General features: G+C 43.4%; 1 protein-coding gene across 2 annotated transcripts in view; it reads right to left on the bottom strand.

The window, feature by feature from the left end:
• The window catches only part of IFT74 (intraflagellar transport 74), a 150645-nt gene that overhangs the window by 42197 nt on the left and 84608 nt on the right, over positions 1 to 23840 (bottom strand). For both annotated transcript variants that reach the window (XM_075826455.1, XM_075826465.1), the window contains exons 11-13: positions 16021 to 16164; positions 14243 to 14283; positions 13767 to 13846 (exon numbers count right to left, since the gene is read on the bottom strand). In XM_075826455.1, coding sequence (XP_075682570.1) covers positions 13767 to 13846; positions 14243 to 14283; positions 16021 to 16164 — 265 coding nt within the window. The remainder of the gene's footprint in view (positions 1 to 13766; positions 13847 to 14242; positions 14284 to 16020; positions 16165 to 23840) is intronic.

The following is a 23840-nucleotide window of genomic DNA, read 5'->3' as shown; positions in this document are numbered from 1 at the left end:
GCTGTTTAGAGGAGCTATAAAACTGACATTCCTTTGAGCTAGTTGAGAATCTGGAGCATTACATTTGTGGGTTCGATTAAACTCTCAAAATGGCTAGAAAAAGAGAGCTTTCATGTGAAACTCGACAGTCTACTCTTGTTCTTAGAAATGGAATTACCAAGAAACTGAAGGGAGTAGTACACACCGTTGTAGGAAATCTTCAGAGGACAGCACAAACAGGCTCTAACCAGAGTAGAAAGAGAAGTGGGAGGCCCCGCTGCACAACTGAGCAACAAGACAAGTACATTAGAGTCTCTAGTTTGAGAAATAGACGCCTCACAGGTCCTCAACTGGCAACTTCATTAAATAGTACCCGCAAAACGCCAGTGTCAACGTCTACAGTGAAGAGGCGACTCCGGGATGCTGGCCTTCAGGGTAGAGTGGCAAAGAAAAAGCCATATCTGAGACTGGCTAATAAAAGGAAAAGATTAATATGGGCAAAAGCACACAGACATTGGACAGAGGAAGATTGGAAAAAAGTGTTATGGACAGACGAATCTAAGTTTGAGGTGTTTGGATCACACAGAAGAACATTTGTGAGACGCAGAACAACTGAAAAGATGCTGGAAGAGTGCCTGACGCCATCTGTCAAGCATGGTGGAGGTAATGTGATGTTCTGGGGTTGCTTTGGTGCTGGTAAAGTGGGAGATTTGTACAAGGTAAAAGGGATTTTGAATAAGGAAGGCTATCACTCCATTTTGCAACGCCATGCCATACCCTGTGGACAGCGCTTGATTGGAGCCAATTTCATCCTACAACAGGACAATGACCCAAAGCACACCTCCAAATTATGCAAGAACTATTTAGGGAAGAAGCAGGCAGCTGGTATTCTATCTGTAATGGAGTGGCCAGCGCAGTCACCAGATCTCAACCCCATAGAGCTGTTGTGGGAGCAGCTTGACCGTATGGTACGCAAGAAGTGCCCATCAAGCCAATCCAACTTGTGGGAGGGCCTTCTGGAAGCATGGGGTGAAATTTCTCCCGATTACCTCAGCAAATTAACAGCTAGAATGCCAAAGGTCTGCAATGCTGTAAATGGAGCATTCTTTGACGAAAGCAAAGTTTGAAGGAGAAAATTATTATTTCAAATAAAAATCATTATTTCTAACCTTGTCAATGTCTTGACTATATTTTCTAGTCATTTTGCAACTCATTTGATAAATATAAGTGTGAGTTTTCATGGAAAATACAAAATTGTCTGGGTGACCCCAAACTTTTAAATGGTAGTGTATATATATATATATATATATATATATATATATATATATAAATAAAGCCAGCAAATTGCTGTTTTTTGGTTACCTTAGCTCTCCAAAAACATGCAATAAAAAGTGATCAAAAAGTCACATGTGCCCCAATGGTATCGATGAAGACTACAGCTTGCCCCACAAAATATAAGCCCTCACATTGCTAAATTGACGGAAAAATCCAAAAAAGTGATGGCTCTCAGAATATGACGGCACAAAACATTTTTTTTTTTTTTTAGCAAATAGTTATTCTTTTCTAAAAGTGGTAAAACATTAAAAAAACATATACATTTGGTATCGCCGCAATCGTATCAACCTGTAGAATGAGCTGAACATGTAGCGTAACAATAAATAAATGTAAAAAATGGTGTAATGTTTTTTGCCCTATTCACCCCACAAATAATTTTTTTTCAACTTCCCTGTACATTATATAAATGGTGCCATGAAAAACGACGCAAAAAACAAGCCCTCATACGGCTATGTCGATGAAAAAATTTGGCTTTTGGAATGCGGGGAGGAAAAAACAAAAATGAAAAAAATGAAATTGGCCTGCTCATTTGGAGTTAAAGAAGCACTGTCACTAGTTTAGTAATGCCCAATCCCCTAATCTAATAGGCGCTGTCACGGTGATAATGGTTGTAAAAATTGTGTCCCAAAACTGCTATTATTTTAAAAGTTATGAGCTTTTTTGCAAATATGTAAATGAGCCTTTATTAGACAAGTGGGAGGTAACAGCAGCGATTCTCCTGAGGTGGAGCTACCTCACAGCCTCTGACACCGTCCTATCAGCATGAAGCTGCTTCACACAGTGTGGGAGACTGATATGAAAGAGGAGATTCTAATCTTTCATATGGCACCAGGATCGCAGTTCTAGCTGCCAGAGATATCGCCAGTTGAATACACAATCGGCAATGGAAGCTGTATACTATATGATCACGCTGTGTTACTGGCAGAGAAGCTGTATGCTGATTGGACAGCGTCATATAGAAAACATTACACAGCCCAGAGTGAAAAGAAAGTCACCTCCTATTTGGCTATTAGGGCCACATTTACATATTTAGAAAAATGCTCATAACTTTGCAAATAATAAAAAATTAAAAAAAATGACACTGTAGTTATCAGCAGCAAAGAGCCTATTAGATTAGTTAGGAGATAGGGAATTGATAAACTAGTGACAGAGTCCCTTTAAAAAGGATTATACAACCATTCTTTTATTTGTAAGTACACCAGCCTTATCGAACGTCCAAGGGTATGTGCACACGACAACGCCAATTACGTCTGAAATTACAGAGCTGTTTTCAGGAGAAAACAGCTCCTGAATTTCAGACGTTATTGCATGTACTCGCGTTTTTGGCGGCGTCACTTACGGACGTTATTGGAGCTGGTTTTCATTGGAGTCAATGAAAAACGGCTCCAATTACGTCCCAAGAAGTGTCCTGCACTTCTATGACGCGGCTGTAATTTTACGCGCCGTCTTTTGACTGCGACGCGTAAAATGACAGCTCGTCTGCACAGAACATCGTAAGAACCATTGCAAGCAATAGGCAGATGTTTGCCGACGTATTGGAGCCGTCTTTTCAGGCGTAATTCGAGGCGTAAAACGCCTCCATTACGTCTGAAAAGAGGTCGTGTGAACATACCCGAAGAGTTCTATTTAATAATGTATGCAGTTTGTATTGAAATATGGGGACAGAACCTCTTTAAAGGATAAAATTCTAGTTGACTGTAGCCATTACTAGGAAATGCATTCTTCATACAACTTATACATTGAATTCAATAATAAAACAGTATGGTGTGAGCTTCTAAGTTCCCCCTAGTGGAAGCTGCAAAAAACAACATTTTATTATGTATTATGTGAAGGGAAGCCGGCAGTTTTGAGCTCTATGACAGAAAAAAGGAGCCTGTATAAAGATACATTATATAATTATTAATCCTAGAATTTAGGACCTAAAAATTATGTCTTGTTAAAAAAGTGTGCATTAACTTTAAAAAAAAGCTAGGGAAGCTCTAGTGACGTAAATTCCTTGGGCCAAGATGGGAGTGGGGGACTCAGGCTGCTATGAAGGTCTTGCCATTATGGCGGAAGATCTTGCGGTTAAGGGCCACAGTGCAGTATTTGGCTTGGTTACTCGGTCGCTTTCAAAGGAGCTAGAGTCCCCGGCTGGTGTCTGTGCTCAGGAAACCTACGTCACTGAAGCTTCCATAGGGTAGACCCAGTGACATAACTTTCTCTGTGTGGATCCCACAGAGCTGACATTGCCGTATATCATGGAGAGACAGGGCGGCCACTAGATTCTGCGGGCAGCCTCTGCTGCGTCGGAAGCTTAAGAGATATGTTTCGATATATGGACAGTTATATCAATGGAGCTTCCGGACACATACGTTTATTTCAGGCTATTGACCGATGCAATACAGTGGCATCCATCACCCATAGGCCTCCATGTTAAAAAAACTGAAAAGTTAACTTTTTTTCCGGGATAGAAAAGCGGAGTCTATTACGCTATTCAAACCTTAAAAAAAAAATGAAAGAAAAAAAGGTGTTCTAAAGTATACCAGCCCGACTGAGGCCAAAAGAACACTATTTTGATCTCCGTCGGGTTAATGGAGCCCGATGGCCATGTTTAGTGTGCACGTTGGGAGCTTTCCCGATGTACACGCTAAACGTAGGGCATAAATGTGATATGAAGGGAGCCTTAGGGATACATTACAGTGAGCAAATAGCTAGTTATATGTCTAAAGGAGGGAGAAAAACAAAAGGGTATAAAAAAAATGGGAGAATTATCTGCGCGAAATACTTTCATACAGAGATTGACTACATTTTACAGGCAACATAAAATTTTTAGTCATTTACACAAAAAAGCGGACTGCATTCTGCGCATTTATAAAAACACCTAGGAGGGGTTGTCCAGGATTAAGAAGACCTGGCTGCTTTCTTCCAGAAACAGCGTCACACCTGTCCATGGCTTGTTTCTGTAATTGCAGATCAGAACAGCTCCATTGAAGTAAATTTGGCTGGGCTGCAATACCACACACAACCTGTGGACAGGCGTGTCACTGTTTTTGGAAGAATTCAACCATGTTTTTCTAATCCTGGACAACTGAATGGCCAGAGAGCAAATTCTGAAGTGTTATTAGAAAGGTCTGACATGGGCAGACTAAAACCTGTAATGTGTGTATGATACAGTATTGGTTTTATGTTATTTTATTAATTAAAAAGCCTATGTGCTGTAAGAGGCAGTACAGCTTCTATGATGTGTAGGAGCTGTTTACATTAGCAGCTACAGACTGCAGGCTGTATTCCTCAGCACATCATAGTCAAGGAATGATTACATGCTGTCATAAAACCAGCTATTTCTGTCGTTCGATGAGTAATAAGCTCAATGTTTAAAACAGAACGGTAATAACAGTCTACGTATGGAATAGCTGTGTAAGCAACTTTGTTATACTCTTGAAAAGTGTAAATTGATCTGTAGCGGAACAAAACACAAAAGGTTGTTTGATTTTTCTGCCAAAATGCACTTAGAATTGAGCTTTGAAAGTGAAATACGTTCTTACCTTCTATAAAATAATCCCCAGAAGAAAACAGAAGCGATAAAAACAAATAAACATAAAAAAGAATGCAAGAGAATAGTAGGTAGAAAATTAAGAGACTCAGAAAGAAATAATACAAAATAGACTGGAACAGTGGGAGCTGAAAAGTAGCCAAAAGGGGGATTCAGTCAAAATGATCTTGTGATTTATCAAAGACACATGTGAGAACATCTCGGACCGCCAATGATTTCCAGAATACAGTGGCTCTATATGAAGCTTAAAGGTGAACTCCCATGATGACATTGGTGGCTCAGTGTGTTATATTCATGAAATTATTGAACTTGTGTATTTTCATCTATCCGTAAATACGGATCCGTAGTCATCTGTAACTTATCCGCAAATACGGTCTGTAGTGCATCCGTATTTGATCCGTATATACGGATCCATAAAAAAAAGGAGGGAGGCTGCAAATTATGTCCACAACAAGTTGCACGGCAAGGCTTCCGTAAATACGGGCGTCTTACGGATGCACCCCTAGGCTTCTATGGGAGAGTCCGTGCCGTAATTATGGACAAGAATAGGCCCACCCCCTGTAGATAATGCCATACAGCCCCCCTGTAGATAACGCCAGACAGCCCTCCCCCTGTAGATCATGCCATACAGCCCCCCTGTAGATAACGCCATACAGCCACCTGTAGATAACGCCATACAGCCCCCCCTGTAGATAACGCCTTACAGCCCCAAACCCCCCTGTAGATAACGCCATACAGCCCTAAACCCCCCTGTAGATAGCGCCATACAGCCCTAAACCCCCCCTGTAGGTAACGACATACAGCCCCCAACGACTTCCGGGGTCTGTGCAGTTCAGTAAAAATGAAAGGAGCGCTGGTCACGTATGCGCACACGCACGACCGGTGCACAATTCATTTCTATGGAGCTGCCGACAGACCCCAGAAGTCCGAGGTTTGTCATGGAGAACTTCGGGGGACTTTCGGTTCTCCTTATGGCTGGGCGTACCAGCGATCCCACATGTATCCCCTATCCTGTGGATAGGGGATGCATGTCTTTTGTAGGAACAACCCCTTCAGTGGCGTCGCGCTGTAGCAGCCATAGCGGCTGCTAGCGGAGCCTCCGGCCATGGGGGGGGGGGCCATGCCGGCGGGCGTCACGGGCCCCCACATGCTGCGGGCCCCGTAGCAGCTGCCACAGCGGTAGTTACGCCACTGTATTGGCTGCAGAAGTCACATGGGATGAAATGTGTTCTCTGGAGGTCGGGCTGGATGCAGAAGCATTGAGATCTGGGTAAGTATAGGCTTTTTTTTCTGAGTAGCGTTTTTTGCGGTGGAATCGCAGCTTTTCAGCCGCAAAAATCACAACACCTGCTACTTGCCCGCAGGTCATTTAATGAATGGTTTTTCAGTGTTTTTTTTACGTAGCATTTGGACAACATTTGTTAAAATCTCATTCACTTTGCTGTTACTTTAATACACAGTAGATTTTCCGCAATGAAATATGTTGCGAAAAATCTGCAGTATTAACGCTACGTGTGGACTTGAAGCAGTCACATGGGATGAAACGTCATCCCAGGAAACCAGGCTGCAGGACGTCAGAGGGGCGCGTCGCCATGGCTACAAGTAAGTTTAGGCTTTATTTATTTTTTTTAACTGCTGTTTTCTGCAGTAGACATTCCAGATGAAAAACTGCACCACAATTTCGTGTTGTTTTTCAGCCATATGGTGTACTTTTACGCAGCTTATCCGCCCTGTGTGAACATAGACTTAGAGTTGAAAAAGCTTTCTCCCAAAGATCTATTTGGCAGCGGTGCCGAGAGTTGGACCTCTACAATCAGATATTGATGGCCTATCCAGAGGATGAAGTGATCTGAAAAAATAAATGTTGCGACTGTGATTTTCTCTATAATATATATATGTAGACCATCTTAACTGAATTTCCACTTTAACTAAAAATGTTAAAAAAGTCGAAAAGATTTACATATTCCATTTTGCAACCAATCAAATGTGTGTTTTCACTTTCAAAATGGTACCAGAATCATAGTGGCACCTCATTGCTTGCATACTACTTTTCCTTTCCTAAAGATATTCATATAAACTTTTGTTTAAAATAGGCTTTCATAAAATAACACAAATCCCAGAGGAGGTAAAGTTCTTTAAGGTTCAAAATAGCAAAATATTTAAAGGGTTGTAACAGAATCAAAAGTTATCACCTATCCACGTTGGAGGCCCCATCGTTAGTCTACAGCAATGACGGAAACTGCCAAGTACAGTGCTCGGAATAGCAGGTACATGCTCGACCTTAGTTTCTTGTAAGCTCCTCCTCAATGGAGGGGGATGTAATGATGAGGATCTGGGGGTTCGGGAACCCCGTTTTCGCGATTGGTGGGGGTCCCAGCAATCAGAAGATTATCACATGTCCTGTGGATAGGTGATCATTTTTGACTCTGGGAAAACACTTGAAATTAATTTGAAAGCTTTATAAATACTATGGCTATGCTTTAATACTAGGGTAATTAGGAATGCTGGTGTTGCCCACAAACCAGCGAAAGCTAACGTGTGACAGTTGGAAATTGAAAGCAACCATCTATGCCATGGACGATACTTCTATTTTGTCCCTGCACATATTTTTACATGGGCTCCAATCTATTTATGTCTTTTATTTCAGATTTTTTTCCTTTTCTATTAGTAATATTCCAGTGTACCTTGGGTTAACAACTGCCACAAATGAATGTAAATACATAAAACTAAGCAAAATCAGTTAGTGTGCCCTGTTGCCTCGAAGTATTAGAAGCAATATTCAGGTGTGCTTTGCGTCCATCTGTTCCTACAAATAATGTGAGTAGGAAGATTTCTGTCAGTTTTAGTAAATACTGCTACTCCACATAAAACAACAATTCTGGAACATCGTTTCTTAGAATTCTATGTTTTGACATTTCTGTTATTCCTCCTACAAATTTAAGAATAAATAGACAACTGGGTGTTACCAGCAGGGGGTGCGTCCCTACACAGACTGACAATGACAAATTATAACTCACAGTCTGATTGAGCTCACAGCCACTTTGACAATGGGAATGGTAACACCCAGTTGTCAATTTATTCATAAGGAAGAAGAAAATAGGAGTGGAACAGTTCAGAGTTCTAAGAAGAGATGTTACTGTTAGGGATCTGCCAGGTACTACGTCTAGGTATACTCCTGGGATTAATCAATCCACACCTGAGGCCAGACCTGTTCGACTGACACCATCTCCCACCAACCAGGGTGGCAGGCTCAGGAGTGGGAGAGCCTATCGCGGCCTGGTCAGTCGGAGTTAGCTCCGCCCCCTGTCCTTTATTACCTGCCGTGTTCTCTTCCTCAGTGCTTGTAATTCTTCTGGATTCCTGGCCTCACTGCTGCTTGCTCCAGCCTGCTCCTGCCGTGCTTCTGCCTTGCTGCAGTTCCGCTTAACCTGCTTTGCTTTGCCCCTGGCTTGCTTCCTTCTCCGTGCTCACTTTGGTATACTCCACTTCATCCTGGTCCTGACTACTCATTCACCGCTCCGTTTCCTCGCGGCGTTCCGTGGCTACTGCCCCTTCCCTTGCGTGTTCCCTGTTTGTTCTCCCGTGCACTTGGACAGCGTAGGGACCGCCGCCCAGTTGTACCCCGTCGCCTAGGGCGGGTCGTTGCAAGTAGGCAGGGACAGGGCGGTGGGTAGATTAGGGCTCACTTTCCCTTCACCTCCTTCCTGCCATTTCATAATTACAAGCCCTTACCTAGTCTACCATCTCTCCTACGCTGACGCTATCATGGACCCCCTTGAGACCCTGACCCAGCAGATGCAGGGCCTCTCCCTACAGGTCCAGGCCCTGGCCCAGAGGGTCAACCAGGGTGACGCTGCCTTAGTAGTACCCCTCACCTCACCTCTAGAACCCGACCTCAAGTTACCTGACCGGTTCTCAGGGGACCGTAAGACGTTTCTCTCCTTCCGGGAGAGTTGCAGACTGTATTTCCGCCTAAAACCCCACTCCTCAGGTTCCGAGAACCAGCGGGTGGGTATCATCATATCCCGACTCCAGGAAGGGCCCCAAGAGTGGGCCTTCTCCTTGGCTCCTGACGCCCCTGAACTTTCCTCTGTTGATCGTTTTTTCTCTGCCCTCGGACTCATTTACGACGAGACTGACAGGACTGCTTTAGCCGAGAGTCAGCTGGTGACCTTACGTCAGGGTAGGAGACCGGTTGAGGAATACTGTTCTGATTTTAGAAAGTGGTGCGTAGCTTCTCGGTGGAACGATCCGGCCCTAAGGTGCCAGTTTAGGTTAGGATTATCTGACGCCCTGAAGGATCTGCTGGTTAGCTACCCCTCTTCTGACTCCCTTGACCAGGTTATGGCCCTAGCAGTACGACTTGACCGACGTCTCAGGGAACGTCAGCTTGAACGCTTCAATGTGCTCCCCTCTGACTTTTCTGCGATTCCCCCCGAGGTCCCGTCTCCTCGCCCCTCCACGGAGGACTCGGAGGTACCTATGCAACTCGGGGCCTCCATGTCCCCTCGACAACGTAGGAAGTTTCGCAGAATGAATGGTCTCTGCTTCTACTGTGGGGACGACAAGCATCTACTGAACACCTGTCCCAGGCGCAAGAATAAGAAGCCGGAAAACTTCCGCGCCTAAGTGATCATCGGGGAGGTCACTTGGGCGCACAGGTATTTCCCGTTAATGTGAAACGCAATAAAATTTTGCTTCCCTTTCAGGTCTCGTTTGCTGGCCGGTCTGCCACGGGCAGTGCTTTCGTGGATTCTGGCTCATCTGCTAATATCATGTCTGTGGAATTTGCTATGTCTCTAAAGATGCCTTTTATTAATTTACCTTATCCTATCCCTGTAGTAGGTATCGACTCAACTCCCCTTGCTAATGGTTATTTTACTCAGCATACTCCTGTTTTTGAACTCCTGGTTGGCTCCATGCATTTAGAGCAGTGCTCTGTACTGGTGATGCAGGGATTATCGTCTGATCTGGTATTAGGTCTTCCCTGGTTGCAGTTGCATAATCCCACGTTTGATTGGAATACTGGGGATCTCACCAAATGGGGTAGTGAATGTCTTATGTCATGTCTTTCTGTTAACTCTATTTCTCCCCGGGAGGAGGTAAACACGCTTCCTGAGTTTGTTCAGGACTTCGCCGATGTGTTTTCTAAGGAGGCCTCCGAGGTGTTGCCCCCCCCATAGAGATTACGATTGCGCCATCGATTTGGTGCCTGGTGCCAAGCTTCCTAAGGGTAGGATATTTAATCTTTCATGTCCTGAACGTGAAGCTATGGGGGTGTATATCCAAGAATGCCTGGCCAAGGGTTTCATTCGCCCCTCGACTTCTCCTGTAGGTGCTGGCTTCTTCTTCGTGGGGAAGAAGGATGGTGGTCTTAGGCCGTGCATTGATTATCGTAACCTGAAAAAGGTCACCGTAAGGAACCAGTACCCACTTCCTTTGATTCCGGATCTTTTCAATCAGGTTCAGGGAGCCCAATGGTTTTCTAAGTTCGATCTACGGGGGGGCATATAACCTTATCCGCATCAAAGAGGGGGATGAGTGGAAAACTGCGTTCAACACACCCGAGGGTCATTTCGAATACCTGGTCATGCCCTTTGGGTTGTGTAATGCCCCTGCTGTCTTCCAGAATTTTATTAATGAAATCCTGAGAGATTACCTGGGTAATTTTCTTGTTGTGTACCTTGATGACATACTGGTGTTTTCCAAGGACTGGTCCTCCCACGTGGAGCATGTCAGGAAGGTGCTCCAGGTCCTTCGGGAGAATAATCTGTTTGCTAAGACTGAAAAATGTGTCTTTGGGGTACAGGAGATACCATTTTTAGGGCAAATCCTCACTCCTCATGAATTCCGCATGGACCCTGCCAAGGTTCAGGCTGTGGCGGAATGGGTCCAACCTGCCTCCCTTAAGGCGTTACAGTGTTTTTTAGGGTTCGCCAACTATTACAGGAGATTTATTGCCAACTTCTCGGTCGTCGCTAAGCCTCTTACGGACCTTACTCGCAAGGGTGCTGATGTCCTCCATTGGCCCCCTGAGGCCGTCCAGGCCTTTGAGACCCTCAAGAAGTGCTTTATCTCGGCCCCCGTGCTGATTCAGCCCAACCAAGAGGAGCCATTTATTGTGGAGGTTGACGCATCCGAGGTGGGAGTGGGGGCCGTCTTGTCCCAGGGTACCAGCTCCCTCACCCATCTCCGCCCCTGTGCTTACTTCTCTAGGAAGTTTTCGCCCACGGAGAGTAACTATGATATTGGCAACCGCGAACTTCTAGCCATTAAATGGGCTTTTGAAGAGTGGCGGCACTTCCTGGAGGGGGCCAGACACCAGGTAACGTTCCTTACGGATCACAAGAATCTGGTTTTCCTAGAATCGGCCCGGAGGCTTAATCCTAGACAAGCTCGGTGGGCACTATTCTTTACCAGATTTAATTTCTTGGTTACCTATAGGGCTGGGTCCAAGAATATTAAGGCTGATGCTCTGTCACGTAGTTTCATGGCCAATCCTCCTTCCGAGAAGGATCCTGCTTGTATTTTACCCCCTGGTATAATCGTTTCTGCCACGGATTCTGATTTAGCTTCTGATATCGCGGCTGATCAGGGTGCAGCTCCCGGGAACGTCCCTGGGGACAAACTGTTTGTTCCCCTGCAATACCGGCTAAGGGTACTCAGGGAAAACCATGACTCCGCTCTATCTGGTCATCCTGGAATCTTGGGCACCAAACACCTCATTACCAGAAACTATTGGTGGCCTGGGTTGCCTAAAGACGTTAGGGCTTACGTCGCCGCTTGTGAGGTACCTGCCCGTGATGTTCACGCTGGGGTATTGATCAGGAGGTTCCACCTTCTCTTCCCTACTAAACCGGGTCCTCTTAGTAAGGGTCCGGTGGCCCCTCATAAAAGGGGGAGTACTGTTAGGGATCTGCCAGGTACTACGTCTAGGTATACTCCTGGGATTAATCAATCCACACCTGAGGCCAGACCTGTTCGACTGACACCATCTCCCACCAACCAGGGTGGCAGGCTCAGGAGTGGGAGAGCCTATCGCGGCCTGGTCAGTCGGAGTTAGCTCCGCCCCCTGTCCTTTATTACCTGCCGTGTTCTCTTCCTCAGTGCTTGTAATTCTTCTGGATTCCTGGCCTCACTGCTGCTTGCTCCAGCCTGCTCCTGCCGTGCTTCTGCCTTGCTGCAGTTCCGCTTAACCTGCTTTGCTTTGCCCCTGGCTTGCTTCCTTCTCCGTGCTCACTTTGGTATACTCCACTTCATCCTGGTCCTGACTACTCATTCACCGCTCCGTTTCCTCGCGGCGTTCCGTGGCTACTGCCCCTTCCCTTGCGTGTTCCCTGTTTGTTCTCCCGTGTACTTGGACAGCGTAGGGACCGCCGCCCAGTTGTAACCCGTCGCCTAGGGCGGGTCGTTGCAAGTAGGCAGGGACAGGGCGGTGGGTAGATTAGGGCTCACTTTCCCTTCACCTCCTTCCTGCCATTTCAGTTACAGAATTGAGATTTTATGAGGAATAAAGGTATTCACTAAAACAAACATGTCTGGAGAGCTAACAGGTCCTCTTTAAATGGAGTCTATCGAGAGGGGAGGGGGGAAGAGGAGCACAAAGAGACACAGATGCTGCCCATAAAAGTCTATGGGGAGGGAAAGGGGAACAGGAGCAGAGTGGTAGAGACGCAGATACACTGGTAAGATTTATATGTCACCCCTGTGCTGTATTCACAGCTACAACATTTATTACTGCTGTATAATCCCCTCCATGTTGCTGCTGCTGCTTCTATATATGTGAAAAATAGCAGAGCAGGATTCCTCTTCTATGTGTGCAGTGTATAGAAGACATGAAAGCAGGTAGGCTCCGCCCACTACCTCAGTTAAACCTGAGAATTAGACATAGACCCTGCAGATTGGAAAACTGCTTAAAAATAAAGAGTACAAGTCATATAATAGAGAGAAATAGTGTTATTCCTCATGTACACCCGACAGCTTATCCAGAAAAGACATCTGAAAAGTTAGGTACACTTTAAATGCAATGTGTCATCAGAAAACGACCTGTTTAAATCAAGTTTTTATGCTAATCATATTTTTTACAAATTTTTGGTGATTTGTTTTTTAATTTTCAATGTCGTTATCAATGTTAAAAAAGAATCATAAAATCTTGCAGTTTTCACTCTGGCCACTGACCCTCAAAATAGACTGACACTTCCTGTTCTATAGAGATCACTTCTCAGCAGTCATTACATTATAATCACAGGCAAGATTACAATGAAAGGTAACATCTCTATATAGATAACACAGGATCCACCATTGACAATAGATGAAGGACACCACTCCTCTCCTATTCCTTCCTGCAGAGTGACCTCTTCAGAGGTCAAAGAGCATGCCTAGAAAAATCTCCCATAGAAATCAATAAGTCCCCTCCTGTTTACAGGTTTCTATGGTCCATGTGGCTGCTGCAAAGTGTATCTATAAATGCTGTTAACAGCAGCACAGGCAAGACGGCTGCCCCCATAACCATGTACAGAAAATAGTATTAAAAAAATTGACATTAAAAAAAAAAAAAAAAAAAAACAGATTAGGAGAAAAAATAAATAAAAAAGATTAAACTATCTGGTTTAAAATTAGAAAAAAATAATATACGTGATAATTTCCTTTTAAAGCAATTCTGCACTAAATTGTGTTCAACTTGCCCATGCTAATATTGATAACAATTAAAAATAATTCTGTTAAGTAGAACTCATTATCTGTTTTTTAGGAATATATATATTTTTGAAAGTGTCATATCTCCCTTTATATGAAAGAATCAACATTCCTTTTGGAATTTTGAGGCAGATTTTGACCTGCCTGCACCCTCTTTGCCGCGTTTTTCGCAGCGTTATTTGGCCGCCGCCATTAAGCACCGCAGTAAAATAACCTAAAGTACCTTGGTGCTCTTCCAAATCCATATCCAGCCTTCCAAGTTCTTCATTGAGTTGCTTAGCCTTTCCCTTAATATCTGTTAGCCTGTTGATAAACAAAACAAAAATCAGAGCCTAATATATAAATTGGCCAGGCTTCAGCTGCAGCACAGTAAAGAACAGCAGAGGATCTCAGGAATTGCGCCGTTCAGGTAAGCCATTTACCTTCGTTCAAATAATTACATTAAAGGTTAACTAAACTTTTAAAAAACTTTTGACATATCATAGTGACATGTCAGAAGGTTTGATCGGTGGGAGTCCAAGCTCTGGAACATCTACCGATCGCTAAAACGAAGCTGCAGAAACGCTCGGGTGAGCGTTGTGCCGCTTAGTTTCTGATCGACTTTCCTCGGAGCAGTGTACGGGCTCAATAGAAGTCTATAAGCGCGTACACCACTACAAGTTAAATTTCCTTAAAAAAACAAAAACAAAACACACTTACTGTCGCTCCATACTAGCTATTTCCTGATTATCTTCTTTCACCTGTTAAAATATTTAAAAAAATGATTACATTAAAAAAATATTACTGAAAAGTTTATTTCTCTTTGTTAATAGCAAAATATATTACACCTCACGCTGTAGAGCTTCTTTAGTAGTCACTACACTTCCCTGTGATTTGATGGCAACAATGTGGTCACCATTTCCCTTACTGATAAAACAATGTCAGGGCCCAGGAGTCAACTCAGCAGAGTCACTATTTATGTCAGGGAAAGGAAACCATTGGTAGTAGAAGCTATATTAGCTGTCCCTTCATGTCACAGGTAGATCACGAGAAAGAAGTATATTTATTTAAAGTCACAGAAAGAGTCCATACTAACTGATACAGGGGCAGGTACAATCACCAGCTCCCAGCAGGATGCAGACAAGCCACAATGCTACACGGAGGAAGGTCACACAGGTGCAAAATACTGAAGAACAACCACTCACACCTACTATTCATGAGCGGGGTGGTTGCTTAGTATTATCATTGCACACAGATAAAGCTTATACAAGTGTGCCAGTCACATAGTTACATGAAGTGTACCATGCTGGCATACAGCCTATTAGTTATGCCCATACTATTTGATCAGACGGGCTGCCCAGCACTATCTAGGTGCGCCACACTAAGTACTGACACTCCACTATCCTCCAGCATTAAAAAGCCTGGCTGCAACCTAAAAAAAATATCCATGATAAGCATGAAAAAAAAAAAATTATTATTAAAGCAGCACAGCTCTAGCAATTGGGTGCTAATTCCCCTAGACTTCGCCTATGAGCCCATAGGTATACAGCAAAAAGAATTGAGGCAGCACTCCAGTTTGGCGAATAAAGAAAAAAAGATGTGTTTATTCACCCCATCATCGACATTTCAATCCGGCTGACTAGGATCTTTCTCAGGCCTCAGAAAAATCCCAGTGAGTCGGATTGAAACGTCGCTGATGGGGTGAATAAACACATCCTTTTTTCTTTATTCGCTAAACTGGAGTGCTGCCTCAACGCTTTTTTGCATGATAAAGATGAGGTATTAATTGATATTTTGGCCAAAATATGCAAGCTCGCAACCTGCGTCAAGGGTCCTCATCGCCTTGCCTCATCTCCTATGACAAACTAATTGAATAAAATAAATTGTTTGCATCCTGTTGGGAACTGGTGTTTGAACCTATCCTTTTCATGTCATAGGTAGATCCAGCTCTTAAGAGTGAGTACAGTACCACATATCTCAGCTTCCTGAATGTGATATGGGTGACAGGGAGATTGGATTAACTACTGTTACACATGAATTTTCATGCTTTAAATGGGGTAAGGTTTTAATAAACTAGCTAATGTATAATTTTGGGTGTATACACCTCCACAATGCACCACCGAAAACATGACACTGAACAAGCAGGGAGTTTGCAATGAAATGTCGTGCAGCCTGTAAGCGAAGACGCAACAGACAGAACCATTACTTGATGGATCATCTGGCAATTACATAATACAGCAATCAATGTCTAGGAAAGCTATGAATTAGACCCCCCATAGCCGTTTCTACAGGAAAAAGAGCTACGCTGTAGGTCAGTTTAGTGTTGCAGCATCGGCATTTTATAGGAAGGCTTCAGTTACTAATCTAGTGTACGGAGAGGTTTCTTTAATATAACAGAACATTTGGTAGATGATTAAGATAGCAACCTAGAGATTGTGTGGGGTCTTGATGTGACTCACAATTAAACCAGATACAGGATTGTATTTTCTGTCGGATACCTGTTTCAATAACTTTTCTCTCTCCTCCTGTGGAGAGCCCATACTCTTGTCTTCTGCAACGGCTTGGTCTCGACGAGTCTCTAGTTCATGGAGCTTTTCATAGAGCAAAATGGCTTCCTGTTTAACTTGGGAATGTGTTATTTCCTGAAGAAAAATAAAAGCGATGAATCAACTATAAAGTGTTTTAGTGAATTGTATGTAATGTCAGTATAGGCCCGTAAATAAAAGAAACGTGACTGCACTCTATTGTCCTTCATGAGAAACACATCCTTTGTTTCAAAGAACAGCAAAATAATGCCAACAACAATAATATATAATATGTAAAGTCTATCCTGTCTCTATGCACTGTAAATAGTGGTTGTGATTTGAAGCTGAAACTAATACAAGCCTGTGAGAGAGTAAATAGCAGTGTAATGACAGGGGTAGGGAAACAGACAAGTGAGCCCTAATCTACCCGCCACTCAGTCCCTGCCTACTTGCAACGACCTGCCCTAGGCGACGGGGTACAACTGGGCGACGGTCCCTACACTCAGTAAGTGCACAACAGACAACCAGACAAGGAAACACAGAACAAAGGAAAACGGGGCAGTTGCCCACGGCAACACCGTGAGCAACAAGAGTAGTAAACGAGTCGAGTCAAACCAGGAGAGTACGAGGTGCCAAACGCAGAGCAGGAGAGTAGTGAACAAGCCGAGTCAAACCAGGAGTGTACGAGGTACCAAACGCAGAGCAGGAGAGTAGTCAGTAAGCCGGGGTCAATATGAAGCAGGGACAAGTAGTACAAGAAGCTGCAGCAGGGCCAGGAAACCAACAGAGAAGAATCACAAGCAAGGAGGAACAGGAAAGGCAGGTATAAATAGACAGAGGGCGGGAGCTAGCTGAGTCTGGCCAGGCTGTGATAGGCTCTCCCACTCCTAAGCCTGCCATGCTGAGTGGTGGAAGATGGAGTCAGTCTCACAGACATAGAAGCAGGTGCAGACTGATTACCTATGGGCGTTGATAAAGAAGCTGTGCCTGGCAGATCCTTAACAAGCAGCCTGTATTACGCTGACTGCTCCAGAAGGGTTAAGGAGGACAATATGAAATTTCCCCCAGTGCTGCAAGAATATTATGCGCATTTTCTCAATTTTAAAAGGGAACACATCACGCTGAACATGTTATTCTTCTATCTGCAGGCAGCATGTTATAGAAGAGGGAGAGCTGAGCAGATTGATACATAGTTTTGTGGGAAAAGATTCAGTATAACTTGTAATTTAGTGATCTAAATCCCTGCTCGCTATGGGCATATATTCAGCGGGCGGTCTCAACCATTGATTGACAGCTACCTCTGTATGCACACTAAGGCCGAGTTCACACGTTGCATAAATACTGCGGTTTTTCCGAAAATCCGCACCATAATGCAGTAGCGGCAGAGTGGATGAAATTTGAATGAATCTCGTCCACACGCTGCGTAAGTGACAAGCAGAAAAAATGCTCAGAATTTGACCTGCAGTGCTTGTCAATTGTATTTGCGGAATAGCTGCTTTTTTGTTGCAGATTTTCCCCTTTGAATTCAATAGGGAGGTAAAACCTGCAACAAATAGCAGATGTTACAATTTTTCCGGCGGAAAAGCTGCGATTCCGCCACAAAAATCTCTGTACTTTTACGCAGAATATCCGCCCTGTGTGATCTTACCCTTATACAGTCCAGGCTGTCAATCATTGAGTCACTCCGCCTCCTGGACGCAACGAGCCCAGAATGAATTGAGGTTTAGATCAATAAATTATAAATTCTACTAAATCTTTTCTCCCAATCTGCTCAGCTCCTCCTGCCCTATATCATGCTCTCTGTAGATAGAGCAGCATGTTCAACAGGTTCCCTTCATAGGTAGCAATTGTAATAATAACAGCTTACCATAATATAATATACATTTAATAACATAGATTTGAAGTGTACATGTGCCTTTTAGGGCTTTAAAGAGTAAAGAATATAACATTTTCTAGTAAGTGCTACTGTCTGCATGTGTGTACTTGTCTTATAATAACTGAATAAATATAAAAATATAACATATATGTTATTACAAAAGCAGAATATTCAATATTAACTGTATACAAAACGAACAAAGCAGCTCTGCAATCAGATGTGCCACAGGCAAGAAGCGCTATTTTTCCATATATTTGAAAATATTAACCACAATGTGGACTATGGCTCAGAGCGGTGTTTCTCAATGTTTCTAAGCCTAGTAGCCCTAGTCAAATAAATGATATCAAAGTACCCCCAAGCTATGATCATACATTATTAAATGCACAGCATGAGGACATTGTAAGTACCCCCTAGAGATATGGCGAATACCCCCTGAGGTACACATGCCACGGATTGAAAACCTAGAGTCTAGAGAACTTTACATGGATATGTCTTCAACAAAATATTCTAATTAGAAATCTTAGGGCCAGTTCACAAAGTGTTTCTAGGCACCTATTTTGACGCGAAAAACCGCGTCGGAATCCGTGCCAAAAAACACCCCAAATTGCCCCCAGAGGAGTTTTTTTTTTCCTGGAAGGCCTTTGACCGCTTGCGAAAAAAAACAGCTCAATGCTCTTTTATATTTTTTTTGCAGCGGTTTCTGCCTCTGACCTTCCATTGAAATGAATGGTAGGCAGAAAAAAAAGGTGGCGCTTGTTAAGTGTTTTTTTGCAGCATAATTTGATGAAAAAAAGCCTGCGGTTTTTGCATTTGATTTATTTTAAAAAATGCTGCAAAAAAAAAAATTGTGAAAAATAAAAGCTTTAAAATACGCTGACATTTCAAAATCTGCCTCAAACTTCCTGAATGAATTTTGAGGAAGATTTTTTCTGCCTGCAAAAAACACTCCGGCCTTAGAAATGTTTATGTGTCATTAATCATTGTTTATGCAGTCTACTCTTTTTAACATTGTGAAGTAAATTTTCTTTAAAATATGCAAACCATAAAAAGGTGTATCAAAACTACACTTTATAAGGGTTTGATTACTGCAGCAATAAGTAGGTGAACTGTAAAAGGGTATTCCCAATTCAGACATTTATGGCATACCCACAGGATATGCCATATAGGTCTGGTAGATGCGGGTCCTAACTTCTGAACGGGGGTCACCCAACCCCGTCCCCACCTAGTGAGACAACCACTGGCATAAAGGCGGAGACTCAGTGGCAAGGTATCCAGGAATTCGGAAACAGCCGAGCATGCTGAGCTACGGTATTTTCTGTAACTCCCATTCACTTTTGTGGGAGTTACGGGAAACGTAGCTCAGCTGTTTCCGCCCTGCCACTTAGTTTTAGTCTAGATGCAGCGGCCAGATATCCTGTGGATATGCCATAAATGGGAATACCACTTTTAGTATTAAAACTTTAAAGTGAATGTCCATCCTTAAACACCATTTTTAATTATTATAACAGGCCCAAAAGTCTGTGCTGGTTAATTTCTTAATACCATTATAGCGGTCGAAGAACTGTTTTTCTGATACAGAACTCCTAATCCTCTATATAGACAGTTAAATGATAAAATACTGTCCACCTGCAGCTACCACTAGAGAGCCTTTTCGCCCAGGTGCCTCTTGTAGTTTGCAGCACCCCCCTCTTGAAGATAGCACCACTGTAGCTCCCACTAGGAGCTGTATCACTGGTCAAACTGTCGGCAACCTCTGGCCGGGGATTCAGCCCCTAGTGGCAGATACAGTGGCCGCTATCTACAAGAAGGATGGGGTGGGATGCTGCGATCTACAAGGGGTGGTGGGAGTGCGATCTACATGTGGGGCCTTCGATCTACAACGAGCGGAGGGGGTGCGATCAACAAGGGGGATGAGGGTGCGATCTACATGTGGGGTTGCGATCTACAAGGGAGGGGGTGGTGTTGCGATCTTCAAGGGGGGTGGGGGTGCAATCTACAAGGAGGGGGAGGTGCTGTGATCTACAAGCGGGGGTGGGGGTGATGATGCGATTTAAAAGGGGGGGGTGCTATATGCAAGGGTGCGTGGCACTATATGGGGGGTAGCACTGTTACTATATGTGGGTACTGTGTCACTATATGTGGGCCCTGTGGCACTATATGGGGGCCCTGTGGCACTATATGGGGGCACTGTGGCACTATATGGGGGCACTGTGGCACTATCTACATGGCCACTGTGGTGTTTTCAGGGGATTGGGACAAAAAAAACACTGACAAACTAAATCTATTTGGAGACACTAATGCAAAATGGACATGACAAAACTGACAATTGGTCCATTTATAATGGCTATTTTTTTTCATGATCGTCTGACTGTAGCCTAAATGACTATGATGCCAGGAGTTCTGTTCAGATGTACTGTGTTTGGGCCGGGAAATCCGGTCTAATCACGGTCGTGTGAATCCGGCCTTTATGTCATTTATTTAAAAACCCTATCGTGGGGCCGGTACTGCACAGGGTCCTGCTCACACTTCAGACACTATAATGTAATCTCTCCCTAAAGTGCCCACTTGGCGCCTTCTGCCTGGCCCTACTGCAATTTAGACTGCTCTCGTCTGCATTGTCGGAGACTGGCTGAGGTGGTGACGAGCAGAGAGGGATGTTCGTGCACGTTGCGCATCATTGATTATTGATTCTGTTAACCTGTTCCCTGCTGGGGAACACTCAAGTTATAATCAATTAGATATAAATTTTTCCAATAGTATTTCTGATAAAGTATTTGCAGAGGTTAAAAGTTGTGAAGTTACGTACAATTATTATAGCAATATATGTTAAATTATTTTCTTTATATAAATAACTTTTTATTACATGATCTCTTGGTATATTTTACGTTTATTTAACAGTAATAAGAAAAGTGAGATTCAAATCGAAAATCGCCCCAAAGGTTTAAAAAAAAAATCTAGATTTAATTTTTTGGGCAAAATCGCCCAGCCCTACTTTAACCCCTTAAGGACGCAGCCTAGTTTGGGCCTTAAGGCTCAGAGCCCATTTTTCAAATCTGACATATTTCACTTTATGTGGTAATAACGTCGGAATGCTTAAATCTATCCAAGCGATTCTGAGTTTTCTTGTGACACATTGGGCTTCATGTTCGTGGTAAAATTTAGTCGATATATTCAGTGTTTATTGGTGAAAAATTGCTAAATTTAGAGAAAATGTTGAAAAAAGAGCATTTTTCAGAATTTAAATGCATCTGCTTGTAAAACAGACGGTTATACCACTCAAAATAGTTACTAGTTCACATTTCCCATATGTCTACTTTAGATTGGCATCGTTTTTTGAACATTCTTTTATTTTTCTTGGACGTTACAAGGCTTAGAACATAAACAGCAATTTCTCATATTTTTAAGAAAATTTCAAAAGCCTTTTTTTTAAGGTACCTCTTCAGTTCTGAAGTGGCTTTGAGGGGCCTATGTATTAGAAATCCTGATAAAACACCCCATTTTAAAAACTAGACCCCTCAAAGTATTCAAAACAGCATTTAGAAAGTTTTTTAACCCTTCAGGCATTTCACAGGAATTAAAGCAAAGTGGAGGTGAAATTTGCAAATTTCATTTTTCTTGCTGAATTTAAATTTTATTCAATTTTTTTTCCGTAACACAGAATGTTTTACCAGAGAAACACTACTAAATATGTATTGTCCAGATTCTGCAGTTTTTAGAAATGTCCCACATTTTTTGAGGCCTCTTTTTTATTAGAATATATTTTAGGCAGTATGCCAGGTTTGAAAAGGTGTTGAGGTGCCAAAACAGTAGGAATCCCCCAATAGTGACCCCATTTTGGAAACTACACCCCTCAAGGAATTCAAATATGGTTGTTGTTACCATTTTGACCGCACAGTTTTTTCACAGCACCTATTTGAATTGGGCTGTGAAATTAAAAAAAACTTTCATTTTTTCCAATAAGATGTCATTTTTTATTAAAATTTCTTATTTTCACAGGGAACAAAATACCCAATTTTGTTGCCCAATTTCTCCTGAGTGCAGCAATACCTCATTTGTGGCGATAAACTGCCGTTTGGGCCAATGGGAGGCCTCAGAAGGGAAGGAGCGCTGTGTGTTCTTTGGAGTGCAGATTTTGCTGGTTTGGTTTTCGGGTGCCATGTCGCATTTGCAGAGCCCCAGAGGTATCAAAGCAATGGAAACCCACCAGAAGTGACCCCATTTTGGAAACTACACCCCTCAAGGAATACATTTATGGGTAATGTGACCATTTAGACCCCATAGTTTCTTCACAGAACTTATTTGAATTGGGATGGGAATTAAAAAAAAATTTTTCCAATAATATGTAGTTTTGGCTGAAAATTTCTTATTTTCACAAGAAACAAAATACCCCATTCTGTTGCGCAATTTGTCCTGAGTGCGGCAATACCCCATTTGTGGTGATAAACTGCGGTTTGGGCCCATGGGAGGGCTTAGAAGGAAAGGACCACCATTTGGCCTACTGGGGATTTTCTAGTGCGAAGTCATGTATGCAGAAGCCCCTGAGGTACCAGTACAGTTGAAACCCGCAAGAAGTGACCCCGTTTTAAAAACTACACCCTTAAGGCATTCATCTAGAGGTGTAGTGAGCATTTTTACCGGAGACATACACCCCATAAACTGTAATGTGGGTTCTCCTGGGTACCCTACATGTGGCTGCTATCAGCTGCCTGGGCACACAGCAGGGCCCAGAGGGGAAAGACGAAGGGGGATAAGCTGTGCGGAGTACATCAGGGTAAGTAAAATTAGGGTAAATTTTAAACCAAGGGATGTATGATAAATTTTAAAACACTCTTTCATACAGAGCTCTGGTTTTTCGGGACACGTGTCACATTGATATATTGTGTCCTCCCTTATCTCCATCTTATAGCAGACTTTGCACCTCTTTTGACTTTTTCCCTTCTTGCCAGTTTGGGGAACTTCTCCTGGAAAGTGTTGCCTTGGTACGATGCGTGTGGCCCCGCTTCCAGAAGTACTGGGTGCCCCCCCCCCCTTCTTGGTCCCTAAAGATTATGTTCTTGATAATTACCTCTTGAAATTCCAGGAAAGTTCCCCTCTGGCCTGCACATCGACATAGCACGTACACATTGTACAATGCCATCTGTATGATGTGCACGGCCAGCTTCTTATACCACACCGCATGGCGCTGTAGGGCTTCAGGATTTGATCTGACAAGTCCATCCCATGTACCTATTGTAGTCCAGGATGCAGTCTGGTTTGGGGGTCTCTGTACTGGTACCTCGTACTGGTACATGGGTACTGGTGTGGCATCTCTCTTGTCTTGTACTTGACACACAATATGTTGCTGCTGGATTGTGCCCTGCTCTCACCCCTTCTGAGTCTTAGGGAGGCCTCTCAGATTTCTTCTAGCAGTGCCGCATGCCGCAAGACTTCTGGAAGCGAGGCAGTTGAAGAGTGGTATAAAAATTATCCAGGTAGAGGTGGTGACCCTGGTCGAGCAGTGGGTGCACCAAAACCCACACAATTTTGGCATTAACTACCAGTAAGGGGGGGCATTCTTGGGGCTGAATACTGGTGTCCATCCCTCCCATGTACCTATTGTAGTCCAGGATGCAGTCTGGTTTGGGGGTGGCCTTTCCTTCATATATCCTAAACCTGTAGGTATACCCTGATGCACTCTGGCACAGCTTATACATCTTCACACCATATCTTGCCCTCTTACACGGCAGGTACTCGCGGAATTGAACCCTCCCTTTAAAATGTACCAAGGACTCATCAATAGAAATACAATTCTCGGGGGTGTATGCTTGGGAAAACCGGGCACTGAAACGGTCTAATAGGGGTCTCCGTTCATACAAACGGTCAAAACTGGGGTCATCTCTGGGTGGGCACGGCTCATTATCAGTATAATGTAAGAAGC

The sequence above is a fragment of the Rhinoderma darwinii genome, chromosome 1 (genome assembly GCF_050947455.1).
Source record: "Rhinoderma darwinii isolate aRhiDar2 chromosome 1, aRhiDar2.hap1, whole genome shotgun sequence".
Taxonomy (NCBI): domain Eukaryota; kingdom Metazoa; phylum Chordata; class Amphibia; order Anura; family Rhinodermatidae; genus Rhinoderma; species Rhinoderma darwinii.
Note: the sequence above shows the minus strand (reverse complement) of the source record. Positions and strands in the feature narration are given on the sequence as shown.